The sequence below is a fragment of the Propithecus coquereli genome, unplaced genomic scaffold, assembly GCF_000956105.1.
Source record: "Propithecus coquereli isolate 6110/MARCELLA unplaced genomic scaffold, Pcoq_1.0 Scaffold59, whole genome shotgun sequence".
In the NCBI taxonomy this organism is placed as follows: Eukaryota; Metazoa; Chordata; class Mammalia; order Primates; family Indriidae; genus Propithecus; species Propithecus coquereli.
The window spans coordinates 3,433,292-3,448,828 of record NW_012151840.1 but is presented as its reverse complement, the minus strand read 5'-3'; the positions used below and the strand labels follow the sequence as shown (position 1 = coordinate 3,448,828).

General features: G+C 43.6%; 2 protein-coding genes across 2 annotated transcripts; both read right to left on the bottom strand.

Annotated features, from left to right (window-relative positions):
- Positions 1-3,333: 3,333 nt before the first annotated feature.
- On the bottom strand, positions 3,334-6,939 carry LOC105821795 (chromosome unknown open reading frame, human C1orf189). Its single transcript, XM_012658576.1, has 4 exons — positions 6,786-6,939; positions 6,375-6,415; positions 4,375-4,504; positions 3,334-3,786 (listed from the first exon to the last, which is right to left on the bottom strand). Exons 1-4 carry the CDS (start codon positions 6,816-6,818, stop codon positions 3,685-3,687), a joined length of 306 nt encoding a protein of 101 aa, XP_012514030.1. The 5' UTR covers positions 6,819-6,939; the 3' UTR covers positions 3,334-3,684.
- Positions 6,940-7,214: 275 nt separating this feature from the next.
- LOC105821793 (chromosome unknown open reading frame, human C1orf43) lies at positions 7,215-15,512 on the bottom strand. The gene is made up of 7 exons (XM_012658575.1): positions 15,061-15,512; positions 14,576-14,677; positions 11,160-11,277; positions 10,914-10,967; positions 10,100-10,266; positions 9,955-10,013; positions 7,215-8,157 (listed from the first exon to the last, which is right to left on the bottom strand). The coding sequence occupies exons 1-7, from the start codon at positions 15,124-15,126 to the stop codon at positions 7,962-7,964; spliced, it is 762 nt and encodes a 253-aa protein (XP_012514029.1). The 5' UTR covers positions 15,127-15,512; the 3' UTR covers positions 7,215-7,961.
- Between the last annotated feature and the right edge of the window lie 25 nt (positions 15,513-15,537).

Below are 15,537 nucleotides of genomic sequence, written 5' to 3'. Positions count from 1 at the left end.
TTTTAGTGGACACCACTGTGGCATCCTTCTGCTCTCAAGTGCTACAGGTAAGTAGCCGTTAGGAACTTCCAAAATGCTTGGCTTCTTCATTCCTCCATCTTATCCCTTCTCACCTTCTCCCCACGTCCTCCAGGTATCCTCCTTAAAGTCACCCTTGGATGTGCAGAAGAACAACTTGTCTCACTGGCAGGCTCCAGCATGGGCTCTAGAAGAGAAGGCAGGTTCCCCCCTGCCTGGCAGAATTGAAACTAAGACTTTAGATCAAGGGTGAGGGAGGCAACTCCGTTTTCCAGGAAGCAGCCTGCAATCCTTAGGGCTCCCCTCCTCTTCTGGGGCTTTTTATGAAAAGAACTCCTGGGCTGGCTTCTCCAAGCGTCTTCCCTTACAGAGATCCAGACTGGTTCCCATGTGGGGGATTTTTCTTTTGAAGAGAATCAGGTTTGTTGAATGTCACATAGCATGCAGATGCTTCTCTCCACTGTGGCAGAAAGGAGCCCGAGTTATAGCTGCACTGGGGGCTGGGGGTTTTGGGGGAAGGGTGGAGGTGGGAGTAGGACACTCTGCTTCAGCCCCCAGGCCTGTTCCATGTGTCCTTGTTCCCATTCTGGACACCCCCGCTCCCAGCATACACCAACTCCACAGTGTCCTTGATCTAGATCGATAGCTTGTCCCAAGCCCCAGTCAATTCCTGTTGTGTGGCTCTTGCCTTCCAGGGGAAGACTAACAAATGAGCATACAGGCCCCAGGGCAGGCAACTATGATGTTATCTTATGTTCTTGTTCCTTTATGGCTCCCAAAGGGTGTGTGTGTGTGTGTGTGTGTGTGTGTGTGTGATTTTTACTTATTCTTTTTTTTTTTTTGCAGGGGCTGGCTTTCTCTAAGAAACTTACCCGCACTGGAGAACCAGAGGCTGGAGAAAGAGAGGCTGGGAAAGGGACTAGCAGGAATTGAAAGGACTTTAGTGTTTGGGGCACTAGGGGAATAGAGGCAGAATGGGAATACTATAGGGGAGGAGCAGCTGTCTTGGAAGGAAACTTTGAATGGCATAACTAGGCAGAAACATCAGATAGCCTCTCATGAAGGCCCTTCGGCTCTCCTATTCAGCCATTTCAAACAGACTGAGCCCTTCTGAGCCAGAGGAGCTGGGTAAGGCATCAGCCACAGAATGAAGAGGGGCTGGGTGGGAGCAGTGGGGTGATGTGATGAGAGCAGACAGAATAGACAGGACCAGAGGAGATGGGCTCTGTAGGAGGCTGACCTGCCAATATTGGAGCCAGCCTGGCATTGACAAGCCCTGGGGTAAAAGGCCAAGGTCAGGAATCAGGCAGAGGGATTGGGGCATTCTGTGGGTCCACATGAACAGAGGAAAGAGGAACAGAGAGATAGAAGAGCTCGAGTGTTTTTTCAAGCTATTGAAAAAAAGAAAAAAGATCAAAAGAAAAAAATAAATAGAGAAATAGAAGGGGTTGGTGAGGGAACATGGGAGGAGTAGGAGGAGGCCAGGTAATAGAGAGGATATAAAAATGGAAAAAATTATCATAGGAGCAAGAAAATATCATTATGGGTTACCATTTATTTATTGGACATTAAGTGTGACTCTCTACTAAGTGCTTTATTTAATCCTCACAGCAACCTAATGAGCATTATCTCAATTTTTACATATTGTATAAGGAACTGTAATCCAGAAAATCAAAATAATTTGCACAAGGCCACACAACCAGTAACAGAGCCAGCACTGAAGCCCAGCTCTGTCCAGTATTGAAGCCTGTTCTCCTAACACCAGGCTAGACTGCCCAAATAGAAGCAGGGGGCGGCCTGGGAGACATACATGCGCGAAGATGAAATGAGTGAAGGCAAGATGGACCTCCAGGAAATGGCAGAAAACAGACAGAAGGGATGGGAGACCCAGTCTCAAGCTTGTGGGTCAAATTCAGGCCATGTGTGTGTGGTTTTGTCTCCTTTGAAACTCACATCATACCTTTCCTTACTTGTTCAACAGCTGCCTCTCTCACCAGCCTGTGAACTCTACATCATTTGGTGTAAGCACTCATGAGTAGTTATTGACTAAAGAGGCTTTGGGAAGTAGAAGTGATGGGAGCTGGATGATGAATATATATATAGGACAGAGAGAAGGATGGGCATGGGATGGAGAATGACATTTGATCTGGATAAGGGGGCTGGCCAGAGGGCTAACAAACAATCTCTGAAGGACCTGGGTCACAGGGAAATCTCCTGGGGGGAAAATGGAGGATACCTGCTGTGTGCTAAGCACTGGGCTTGCTCTGTCTCTCTACATACATTATCTTACTTATCAAAATGATCCTACGAGATAGGTATTATTGTCCTCATTTTCAGAAGAGGAAGTTGAGGCTCAGATAAGTTAAACCCCTTACACATGATGGCATAAGAATTAAAGAGATGAAACCTCTTTAATTTGAACCCACACCTGACTCCAAAGCCTGTGTTGTTCTCCTCACACCCTGTGGCCTCTCAGTGCTCCTGATCAGCGGGGAGTGTAGGGGCAGAGAAAGGAGAAACTCTGACAGCTAGGAGATGAATAATGGGGGATTCATCAGGAGATTGAAGGATAAGGACAGACTTGGGCAGTGGGGAAGGAAGGGTGTGAGGTTTGCAGCAGAGACACAGGCACATGGAGTTGAGGGTGGGAAAAGATCATGTGGATAGAATAAGTGACCAGTGAGGACACCAATGGCAAGGTGAGAGTACAGGGCAAAGTAGTGTATAAAGGTGCTGACAGCAGGGAGTGATGGTGTGCTCTTACAGCTGCCACTGGCTGTGAAATGGGGGTCTCTTTGGTTTGGGATGTCATTTGCATGTAAAGTGGACCCTTATAAGTGAAGTTCTTTTATGGTCTATGGATGCATATGGTCAATCAGTACTTTTCAGTATTTTCAGAATTTTGAATGCCTTTTGATTGGACATGTTCTTCCCAGCAACCTACAAATCCCACCAATCCTTATTTCCTTACACCTGCCACATTACCAGCCTGAATCCTGGAGGCATGTAAGTTTGGAACTCTCTCATTTTGCAGAGGTGGGAATTCAGGCCCAGAGGAAAGAGACTTGCCCAAGGTCTCCCAATAACTAGCTGACTCAAAACCCAAAATGCAGGCTTCCTGACACCCAAGCACCATAGTGCCTGCAGATTAATAGCCACAGTCAGAGCAATTTGTCCAAGTATACAGAAAAGTGAAGGTGAGATCTGAGAGGTGTTGAGCAAAATCCAGGAAGTTAAGATTATGGTAGCTGAGAAGGAAGCATTTTTGAAACAAGTCAAGAGTTAGAGCTGAGAGAATGAGCCCAGTAATCTAAGTTTGAACCTTTAAGAGCTAACTTTATTTGTTAAACCAAGTTGGGATTCTCAATTCTCAAATCACATTGTCCACCTACTGCATTCCCGGCCCCGTTACATCAACACTGTATATCCCACTCTGACCACAAGGCGTCACTCTTGCTTTTAACCATTGTTTCACAGATTGTTTCCCAAATAGCAGCAGGGGGTCGACATGAGAGTGAAGAGGTCAAGAGTGGGAGCATTGTCTTAAGTCCTAGACAGATCACTAGATCCAGGAATGTTTTGGGAAGGGAGTTCAAGGCGGTAGAGGCTCAAGAAGGCTAGGTTAGCAGGCATGATGAGAGTGGAAGAACGGTGTTTTTGATGCCATCAGAGTCTCTCCACATAAAAAGCTTTGCCCATCTGATTTAGTTCCCGCTGGTACTGCTGATGCTCCTTTTCAAACAGCTGGTGCAGGGCAGCTTGACGGACCTGGTGGGGAGGGCAGAATAATGTGTGTTGTTTGCCCTGTCTTTACCACCCTTTCTCATTCTCTCTCCCTAGTTGCTTTCCTATTAGGCGTGTTCTCTTGGACCTGGACTTAACCGTGACATAAAGTTATGCAGGAGCAGAGAGGCTGAACCAGTGGAGAAGCCTATCCAATTTTTTTCTCCATGGGTGAAGCCCCATGTTCAGCAAATATTTGCTGAGAACATACCATGAACCATGAACTCTGCTAGGTGCTCGGAATACAAAGATGGTTACATGACAGCAATCGGGGACCCCAGGGAGAGAGAGATACTGACAGGCAGGTGCTGGGCACTAAGAGGCAGTTTTGAGTCTCACCAAGATGAAAGGAGCAGGGACTAGAATGCACTTTGGGACTTTAAAATGTGCCACTGCCAGTTGGATGCAAAGAATCACTTAATGAAAAAGAGCTTTGGCATTTGAAGTTAGAGTTGTTGTTCTGCCGTAATGGTGAAACCTCAGAGGCAAATGAGATGGGTGAGTAATGATAGAGACCAAGAGTTTGGAAATCCTAGTGGGCAAAGGCACAGAGCAATAATGAATAGAACTCACCATCAGTAGTTGCTTGTTGGCCAGTGCCAATTCCTGTACCATGGTCTCCTGCATCCTTAGGGTGGCATATGGATTTCTTCTCTGGCTCAATGTCATTTGCCACAGACAGTTAGTATGTGAATTTTGCCACCTGCCCCAGGTATACAGAGGTGGAGGTTGAACGGGTTAGAGTTAGAAGTGGAGACAAAAACCTCATGAGTGGCCGGGCGCAGTGGCTCACGCCTGTAATCCTAGCTCTCTGGGAGGCCGAGGTGGGCGGATTGTTTGAGCTCAGGAGTTCGAGACCAGCCTGAGCAAGAGCGAGACCCCATCTCTACTAAAAATAGAAAGAAATTAATTGGACAACTAAAAATATATAGAAAAAACTAGCTGGGCATTGTGGCGCATGCCTGTAGTCCCAGCTACTCGGGAGGCTGAGGCAGGAGGATCGCTTGAGCCCAGGAGTTTGAGGTTGCTGTGAGCTAGGATGATGCCGGGGCAACACAGTGAGACTCTGTCTCAAAAAAAAAAAAAACCTCATGAGTGAGGCTGTTTCTTCACCCAGAACCTCTGTACCAATGTCAGAGATGTAAAGTCCTTAAAAGTGTAACTTAGAACCTAGTGTATAAATTATGCCATTTAATCATTACAATAATCATGTGGCAGAGGCATTAATTTTTACACAATACAGTCGGGAAAACTTGTGAGTTGCCCAAGGTCACTTAGTGGCAGACCTGGGTCTCTAATCTCTCTAAGGCTAATATTCCTTCCATCATACCAGTGATTCTCAACCCTGGCTGGACACTGGAATCTTCATGAAAGTTTTTTTAAACAATAAAAAAAGATTTTTAAGGCATCAAAGGAATATACATATACATCATGTATATATGTATGTGTATATATACACTGTTGACATTTTTTAAAAAGTCAAAAGTAGTTTTTCCACGACTTGAAAATTTAACCCACATAGAAATATATATATATATATATATTTTTTTGAGACAGAGTCTCACTCTTTTTGCCCAGGCTAGAGTGAGTGCCGTGGCGTCAGCTTAGCTCACAGCAACCTCAGACTCCTGGGCTCAAGCAATCCTACTGCCTCAGCCTCCCGAGTAGCTGGGACTACAGGCATGCGCCACCATGCCCGGCTAATTTTTTGTATATATTTTTAGTTGGCTGATTAATTTCTTTCTAATTTTAGTAGAGGCGGGGTCTCGCTCTTGCTCAGGCTGGTCTCGAACTCCTGAGCTCAAACAATCCGCCCACCTTGGCCTCCCAGAGAGCTAGGATTACAGGCATGAGCCACCGCGCTGGGCCCCACATAGAAATATATTAAATGAAAAGTAAAAGCTTCACTCTGCCCGTCCTTCTCAACAAATTTAGCAGTTTCTTGTGCATCCTTCTGGAAAAATTTTCTATCATTTACTAGCAAGTATATCTTCTTTTTTAAAAATAAGAGATCATACATTTACATAAGAAGTGTCACTTAATAATTTGGACTTTTCGTATTAGCACATAGAAATTTGCTTCATTCAGCTTAAAGAGGCTTCTCTTATTTCTTCACAGACCATTTAAACCGGAATCTCCTAGGATAAGACCTGGGCATCAGAACTTTTTAAAAAGCTCCCCAGGTGAATATGCACTGCAACCTTTTGAGGCTTCTCATTCACTCATTCAACAAATACTGCAACACCTACCACATGATTAGTACAAAGCCAGACAACAAATGCTTGAATTCTTAAAAAAAAAAAAAAAACAACTTGCTCTAATTTTCCTTCAGAGAATGGGAAGGAGGAAGCAATTAAAAACCATACAGTCCATACAGCCAAACCTAGTAGGCACTTGGAGGTTGATCTCTGCTTGATTTGAGAACAAGACTGCTTCTTACCCCCTTCCACATCTGTGTGCCTTCTTCATGAGCCCCTAACAAGATGGAACAGAGTTGGGAGGTGGCTCAGGGACGACAGGGGAGTAGAAAGGTCAAGCTGAAAGTGAAGGGAGGGGATAGAAGCAGAGATTACCTGTCGACCATCCTCTTAAGATTCATGGCCCTTTGAAAATTCTGCAAGAAAAGGGAGTTCTGTTGATCTGCCTTCATCTCCAGTACCTCACCCCGAGTACCCCGTTCTAGGGAGAGACGCATCTTTCTCTTTTGAGAGAGGAAGCAGTCACTCTCTAGGGACAATGGGGAGAAGAAAGCTCTATTCCTTCCAGAATGTATCGAAGAAAACATGCAGGAGGTGGGATGGGATATGTATTTGAATACCTACTATGTGCCAGATACAGCCTCCCACTCCTGTTACTAACTACAGTATATCTTTCTGTTACATCAAAAGCCTTTCCCAGTAAATGATGCACTTCTGGTAAACTGATCTGGAAACCTCATCAAGGTAAACTCCTCCAACCCAGCCCTTCTTTCCAAGTCTGCATACCTCTTCTACTTTTGTCATCTTTTCCATAGACATGTCTACAGACTTGCTTGATATGGTCTTAGGAGACTGGGCAGGCTCTCCTTTCTGTTTAGTTCAGTCACCAAGGTTTCAGTAGTCATAGCAACATTTATGCCTCCAACAATGATCCTGGGCCTAGGAGTTGATTGGTCACCTGGCCTGTTGCCCTGGAGACCTAAAGAGAATCCTGGTTTTGCGGACTTCTATTAGTGACACAGCAAGTCTATGAGCAAAGGCCACAGTCCCTATTTCAGGATTTCTTCTGCTGGGGTCCCAAGGAGTATCTGAATGGTCCTACGTCCAGGGTATGCACACAGTTCCACCAATTTCTGGAGGCAAATTCTCATGCCCTATACCCTGTTAGAAATGTGCAGAGAACATATCATATGCCTGTTTGATTAAAAGAATCAATCATATACTTTATTTTTTAATAGTTCATTTTATTAATAATTTATGAGTCAGACCACTGCATTGGCTTGTTTGGGGAAACCATTTCTTCCCATTATCTCAAGGCCTGGCATAGATTACACCAGGTGCCAGAACATTCCCTTTTATTCACAATAAAGTATGGAATGAAAGTGGAAGGATAGGTCCTTGCATGTTAGGAAAGCTGTGTTAATGTTTCAACACATTTTCATTTAAGTGGAGCACCAGGGTAAGCTGTTCCACATACCACCCACTTCCTCACCCCATCCCCCCACCAGTCTCTATCTGCCTTTTCCACCAATCAACTCTGAGATGTTCTATACCCAAATAGTTTCTATTTAACCATGAACAAAGGGGTAGATACAGAAAACACCCCACTCCAACTCTCACCTACGGGATTAAAACCCTGGAACAGGGCACATCAAACTATGGCTGAAACCAAGTGAAGATGTTTAAGGAGGCTTTGACAGAAAAGTTGAGAGTAACATCTGAATTCAAATCCAAAAAAAAGTGCTGTTGGTGGAAAATAAAATCTTAGCCAGTGTTCTAAAAATGCCTGTCAGAAAGCGTTGGGAATGACTCTCTAGGCACAAGCTCTAGGAACTCTGGACACAATGGGAGCTTCAGCTGATGTAGTCCGGGCCTGCTAAGCCAGATGTTCTGGGGGCTGCCCAGCCAGCAGCCTGTCTACAACTGTCTGGCTCAATCTACAGTGAGAGTCCTTCAGCTCCATCACAGAGTACTCTCCAATGTGTTATAGTTGTCCTTAAAGCTCTTCAATTCGAGGAAGTGCTTGGCACGTTTACTCTTCTGACTGGAGGGGAGGTATGTCACCTGGATGGTTGTTGGGGAGACTTCAGGGGACTGAGTGAGGTCTTTGGCTGCTGACTGGTGTTGTCGCTGAGAGCTCCCAATTCGTGCTTTGACCCTGAAGAATACAGAGAGGGGAGGTCATAGACAGAATGAGGACTAATGAAAGAATATAATTCAGGACTTATCCCATCCCATAAATACAATGGTAGCCACAAATGGTCTCCGTCCTTTCTTGTAAACTAGTTACTAAAATCCCATCTGGTAGCTTAGAAATAACAGAGAAACCAATTTCCCACCAATTCCTTACGTCTGGTTCACTATACTTAAAGAAAACTTTTAACTTTACTGATTCACTCAATGTATATATGCAGCTAACATAAAGAGAGTCCCTTGAAAACCAAATACCAAAAAATAAGAACAGAAGCAGCTATTGGGTACTTACCACATGTTAAGACATTACACCTGGTGCTCTACCAATATCTAATTTACCAACATCCCAATATCCCCTACATAAGTTATCACCCTGTTTTGCAGGTTAGGAAACTGAGGGTCCAATAATTAACTTGCATGAGGTTACAAAGCTATTAAGTGACAGACCTGGGATCCAAACTTAAGTTTGTCATATTTCTTTTCACTGTACTAGAAAGGTTTGAACCTTTCTAGAAATTAGAAATCAGAGACAGAACTTTAAAATATATATAACATAAAATTTATCTTCTTAACCATTTTTTACACTACAGTTCAGTAGTGTTAAGTACAGTCACACTGTTGTGCAACCAACCTCTACTTTTCATCGTGCAAAACTGAAAATCTATGGACATTAAACAACAATTCCCCACTTCCCCCTTTCTCCAGGCTCAGGCAACCACCATTCTACTTTCTGAGTTTGACTACCTAGGTAGCTCATATAAGTGGAATCATCCAGTATTTGTCTTTCAAACAAACTGAATTTTGAACAGGCTTCCTGCCAACATCCAGACCAAATGTCCTTTTCCAGCCTCCATACATGTCATTTTTCATTAGTGTTCTAAGCAGTTTTTACTAGGACTTTTTGTCTTTAAGAACAAGGTAGCTAATTTCCAGAGATAGAAGACAGAAGAATCAGTGAAGCTATGTTTAGTACATATTTATAACATTCCCAAACAAAAGTCATGATTCCTCTCCTAAAACACAAATGCTCAACAGCTGACTCTGATGACCTGTTTCAGAGAGGGTTACTAAGTCTTCAAGTGCTAATAAAAATGGGTGGCATTTAATTCTTTTATCAGATCAAGACACAAAAGGACACTGAGACCCCAGAACAGAGGGAATCCCTGTGTGCTGCAAAACTTTATTCCCATTGTTAGGCTATACCGATTTTGACATTTTACTGGGCTGGACCAAAAAAAGGGGGGTGGTGGCTCATGCCTATAATCCCAGCACTCTGGGAGGCGGAAGCAGGAAGATGGCTTGAGGCCAGGAGTTCAAGACCAGCCTGGGCAATGTCGCAAGATCCCATCTCTACAAAAAAACAGAAAAATTAGCTCAGGTCTGTAGTGCATGCCTGTAGCCCAGCTACTTGGGAGTCTGAGGCAGGAAGGATCATTTAATCCCAGGAGTTTGAGGTTACAGTGAGCAATGATCACACCACTGCACTCCAGTGCGGGTGACAGAATGAGACTCTGCCCCCCCCAAAAAAAAAAGAAAAGAAAAAGATGCACATGAAAGTAGAAGCTTCTCTTAATAACTTGTATAGCAGCACTGCTTTCTAATGCGAGCAAGAGGCAGTTCTAATAGTTTAGAATCTGACAACTCTTATGGTAGCATGGATTTTGCTCACATTACTTTCTGAAGGTCTTCTCACTGTGGGAACAGTCCAGCACTACCATATTCTCTAACCAGCCCCCTCTGACAGGTTCCCCTCCAGACTCACACGGTGGCCAGCTCACTCAGGGCCTCCTGATAACGCAGGTATTCATTCTGGCCAAAGACCTTAGGAAAGAGAAAGGAAGAGTGAGGGTCTCTCAGTGTGGGCATCCCTTTAGCTCCTTAGAGAAAAAACTGACCATCCAGCTTACCCCTGTCCCATAGCGGGCAGTCTCATAACCATCCAGCAGGGTATCAATGAGGGCCTTGCGCACACCCTTGAAAGGAGTACTAGTGTTTCGAAGATCTAGTAGATAGGAGCGGAAATTCTTGCCCATTAAGGAACGAGGATGCCGGCCCTCAGCCTGAAATGGGATCTCTGAGGAGATAATAGCACAATTATAACCCTTCTCCCATAATTTAGTCCTTCTAGTTAATTTCCCGAACTCAGAAATGGATCTAATGAAATGAGTAAGTTGAGGTGGAGGGAATTTCTGACAGAATTAAGATGAAAGCTATAGAGCTGTGCCTGATTGGTCATTTGGTGGTGGCAACAAAGCTTTAAGCTGAGTAATGATACATGAGAGTGTCATCATACATTTTACCATCCTACTTACCAATTCTGGCTTTAAGATATAAACTATGTTTTGGTAGAGACAGAGCACATACGATAAGTGGTCAGAGGATGGAAAAAATTCAAGAACCATCCATCTTGTGCTTAGTGAAAAAGCAGATGTCACCTGTCCTTTGTGGAAAAACAAGCAAATCACCATCATCCAATTCATCAAGCTAAAGGCTTCAAAAGAACCTTAACAAATAAAAACACCTGGACTCTTTGGAGAAGAAATAACCTGTTTACATCATATCTTTGGCAAACAGCAATCTAGTACTCTCAAAACTCTAGGAAATTCCTACTAGCCAAGGACATGCAGAAAGGACAAATTCTAACATGTAAAGTAGGTCATCACTCTGTTCCCTCGGTGAGCTTTCAGGATCCTAGAATGGACCCTGTCAGGCAGCCCTTACCAGAGGCACGAATGGCATCCAGAGCTTTCATCCTGTACAGATAGTTGTAGCAATCTGTTGAGAAAAAGACTGGTCTCAGGCATAACCATCAGATAATCCCCAAACTCTAGCAAGCTAATAAACTGCCTCCCTGCATCTGGCATATATCCAGTAACAGGAATAAATGAGGCTTTGCCAGCAGCTGCAAAAGAATTCTGATCTTGTGGAACCCCTCACTGAAGCATCCTCCAAAAGCTTGCTACATACTTTGATTTCCCTGGGTTTCCAGCTGTAGCAGTCTAGCATCATCATTTGCAAGGAGCTGTGGTTCATACTTGATATCCTGAACCCTGGATAGTCGAATATCAATCTCCTCTTTCAAGTCCTGTTCACATAGAGAAAAGAATACATAATTACTTACCCTGCCCTCTGCTTTCCAACACTCTGGAAAAGGGGGCAGAGTAAGTGAACATTTAAGACAAGAGAAGCAGAGAAAATGCTCTTGTAGCTAATAAAATTGCCAGACTTTAAATTGCACTTAGAAGAATCTTGGTTAGCTGTTATAAAGAACTTCGTGAGTTGGGAAAAAATGGACAGCAACTGAAGTCATAATCTACTCTAAAAATCTATAAGGAGGCCTGTATTTAGTCTATAATAGTTTGGAGACTATTCCACATGGTGGACCACAGGACTTCTAGAGGCTAAAGAAAATTAAAGCATATTTAACTTTTAAAACAGGTAATTCACATCCATGGTATAAAATTTAAAAATGTACCACCTCTCATTTATCCAGAAGCAACCACTATTATCAGTTTCATATCCATCTCTCTTGCCTAAAAAGGATTACCAGAGCCCCAGGGAATAAATTTTTTGTTACAACTTCTTAGAAACTTCCATTGTGAAATATATCATACGCAGAATATGGATACTACATATGTACATTTTCAATAATTAAAAAATCATTAAGATGAACACCTGAATACAATATCCAGTTTATGAAATGGAACATTAGCAATGCTTTTGAAGCCATGTGTGCCCATCCCTCATTGAATGCCCCCCATTCCGAACCTTGTCAACAGTCCTCTTACTTTTATTCACTATTTTATCATGTTACCCTAAACAAGATGTTTGGCTTTGCCTCATTTTGAACTTCACACAAATGGAAAAATACTTTATGAATTCCTCTGCAACCTGTTTTTAAAATGTATTCACAATTAAGTGTACAGATTGATGAGCTTTGACAAATATACCCCTCCAACCACCATCTTAATCAAAATAAAGAACATTCCCATCACCCCAAGATGTGTCCTCACTCTTTTGCAGTCAATCTCCCCATCCCAGCCCCAAGCAACATGATGTGCTCTCTTCTATAGTTTTGCCTTTTCTAGAATTTCATATAAATGGAATGGAATCATATGGTACGTATTCTTTTGTGAATGCCTTTCTGGCTTTTTTCACTCAGCATGTTTTTGAGATTCATTCATGTTAGCAATTTACTTTTTTCATTCAAAAGTATTTTGAAGATTCATTTGTGTTCCCTCATTTATTACTTATCTCCATTTTATTTTCATTCCTTACAGTATTCCTCTATATATCCATTTAAAAGTAGACATTTGGACTAAGTTTGGGATTTTTTACATTTATTTTTTGTAGAGATGGGGTTTTGTTATGTTGCTCAGGCTGGTCTTGAACTCCTGGCCTCAAGCCATCCTCCTGCCTTGGCCTCCCAAAGTATTAGGATTACAGGTGTGAGCTGCCCCACCCAGCTGATGTTACTCTTTTAAATATTAATAATGCTGATATGAATACTCTTATACATGTCTCCTGGTACACATAAACAAAAATTAATTTCTCTATGGTAGGAGGGGAACTGCCAGACCACAATTAGGTACATGTACAGTCTTACTAGGTAATGCCCAATATTTTCCAAAGTGGTCTTACTAATTTACTAACCCACCAGCAATGGATGAAATTTAGATGAATTTTTTAAAGCAAAAGGAATCTTGATCTCATATAGGCCAGGGGGTGCCTGAATAGCCAAAGTTTTGATTGATTCATGATGTGCTAGAAATAACCCTATGTTCCTCTCGTGAGAAGCAGGTGGAAGGAAGGGGTGGGTTAGGTGGAAGGAGCACTGTTGAAGTTTCAGGCCATATCCTCCGTGAGCCTTTCCATGTAATATGTCAGCAAAGCACAAGGAGGAGAAGGTTAATAACACCAGTTGATGAAAGAACACTGTTCTAGGAGTTGACAGTGCACTAGCCCTAGCTCTTTCACTAACCTGTTTTTCACTTGATAACAAATTATTGAGTACATGTAATGTGTAGGCCCTGGCATTAACTTGTTTTTCATTCAACAAGAAATTATCGAGTACCTACTATATGTGGGCCGTGGCTTTACAGTGGTGAATAAAACTGGCATGGGTGCCTGCATTCTTGAAACTTAAAGTCTAGTGGAAGACAGAGGCATATTTTAAACAAATACATATGTATAAAAGAAAAATTATGGTAAATGCTATGAAGAAAAAATCAGGGTACCATGAAAAAATAGAGATGGGGACCTACTTTAAAATAGGCAATAAGCATTCCTTTTTTGAGAAAGTAACATTTAAGCTAAGATCTAAAAGAATGAATAAGCTATCCAATTGGAGACCATTCTAGGTCACAGTAGCAAAGGTGGGAAATTCAACCAGTGGAGCAGGATCCCAGTGGTGGTAGTGGTGGTGGTGGTGGTGGTGGTGGGGACGGCCATAAACAAAGAGGTTGATAAGGGCAGTAGGTGCCTTTCACTAAAAAGTGAAAGACTGAAGCAGCAGGATGAGGGTGGCAGTTGGGTATCAAGAGTTCTGATTTAGACATGTTATGTTTGAGATGTCTATTAAATGGAAATGTCAAGTAGGCAGTCAGATATATAAGTATGGAACTTAGGAAAGACGTTTGAGATACAGGGAAAATTTCATCTGTAGATACTTAAAGCTAAGGAAAAGGCAAGATGCAGTGGCTCACATCTGTAATCCCAGCTACTTGGAAGGCTGAGGCTGGAGGATCGCTTGAGCCCAGTAGTTCAGAGCTGCAGTTAGCTATGATTATGCCACTGCACTCCAGTCTGTGTGACAGAGACCCTGTCTCTTTAAAAAAAAAAAAAAGCCATGGAAAGGAAGGCAATCACTAAGGAGAGAGAATATAGACAAAAGTAAGAAATCACCCTTATTCACTTTCTATGTTCTCTGGTAAATTGCTTCCTTTTCATGGGCTTGTATATAACAAATGATGGAATTAGATAATTTAAAGACTTTTAAGTCTAAAGTTCTGCAAAGGCAACCCTTTTCATTGCTCTGGGGCTAACTGTACCCCAACCCCACTCTAAAACAAAATCAAAACAAACAAAATAAACCTAGGTAATTTAAGATGAACTGGGAAACATCTTAAGACAGTTGGGAACTTCAATCCAAGCTCTTCATTCTGCAGATCCAAAAACTGAGGTTCCTGGTTAAGCTACATGCAGTGCCACAGCAGTGGGCAGATAAACCAAGTCGCAGGGCTGACAGTTATTGCTCAACTAAGTAAGAGGGTAACTGGACAAAGAAACATGGTAATGAGTCATCTCTAAAGGCAGAAGAAGTCTCATTCTTGTCCCTAAAAAGATTTGGAGAAATAGGTTTATCTTGTACCCTAAGGACCTACCTTGGGGGCATTGTGTCCCACAGGGACATGAGGTCCCCTTCTAGATTTCATTGCAAAGCGCATGATTTGCCTCTTCACAAAAATAAATAGCAGTACAAACACCTGTCCAAAAAGACACAAAGAACCTTTAATAAAAACTTTTTTAAAAAAAGCATGCCTTCATTCCAAATCCCCAGGTTCAGGCTCTCAGGGATGCTTCTGGGCAAAACGTGGGGCAAAGCAAGGCGGTCAAAGACGCGTGTGGATCAAGGAAGCCAGCAGAGGGGAGGCGTGGGGTCTGTGCCCTACGATTTAAAGGGAGGGTTCTCAGCCAGGGGAGGGTTGGTCCCGGTCGGTGAATTAAACTCCTAGCTACTTCTGAGATAGGAGTCAAATTCAGAAAAAGCCAGGTGAGTGGGTGGAGAATGAAGTCATGGAACGGCTCAAGAGGAGGGTCTCTATTGGGTCAGATGCGACAGCAGGAATGGGGTGGGGGATCTCCTCACCAGGCTGCCGTAGGCCATCACCAGCACGACATTCACCCCGGACAGCCAGTTACTGCCGGACGCCATGGCCTCCCTACCTCGCGCAGAACTGCTCGATTTACCCTGCCGCCCTGCCTCGTCAGCCCGGGCTCCGCCGAAGCGACGGCGCCTGGGTTTCCTGGAGCTCCCCGGCCATTTCCTTAAGGGGGACGACCAAGACAAACCCGGCCTGAAAACATGGCGGATGGGGGGGGCTCAAAAAGGAGAACGACGCCTTCCCGCTTCCCCCCGACACGTGACTTAGGCAGGTTACGGCACCCGGGAGCTGAGAGCGCGGAAACGCGGAACTACGCCAGTAAGAGGAAGAGAAGGCCATCCGTGCGTCACGTAGTGGAGGCGGGGCCGCCGTGGAGTAGGCGGGGTGGATTCGCGGAACCGGAAAACAGTGTCTCGTGGCGAGGTGGCACGCGCACGCTTGCGTGCGCGTCCCTTTTCACG

Excerpts from the sequence above, each read along its gene's own strand:
- LOC105821795 (XM_012658576.1), bottom strand. The coding sequence starts at position 6,818 with ATGTCTATGGAAAAGATGACAAAAGTAGAAGAG. Across the intron at positions 4,505-6,374 it reads CTTAAGAGGATGGTCGACAG|GTGGCAAAATTCACATACTA; the intron begins GTAATCTCTGCT and ends TACCTGGGGCAG. Across the intron at positions 3,787-4,374 it reads CCAACAAGCAACTACTGATG|GTCCGTCAAGCTGCCCTGCA; the intron begins GTGAGTTCTATT and ends CCTCCCCACCAG.
- LOC105821793 (XM_012658575.1), bottom strand. The coding sequence starts at position 15,126 with ATGGCGTCCGGCAGTAACTGGCTGTCCGGGGTGAATGTCGTGCTGGTG. Across the intron at positions 11,278-14,575 it reads TGGGACACAATGCCCCCAAG|GACTTGAAAGAGGAGATTGA; the intron begins GTAGGTCCTTAG and ends CTATGTGAACAG. Across the intron at positions 8,158-9,954 it reads CTGAGTGAGCTGGCCACCGT|GGTCAAAGCACGAATTGGGA; the intron begins GTGAGTCTGGAG and ends TGTATTCTTCAG.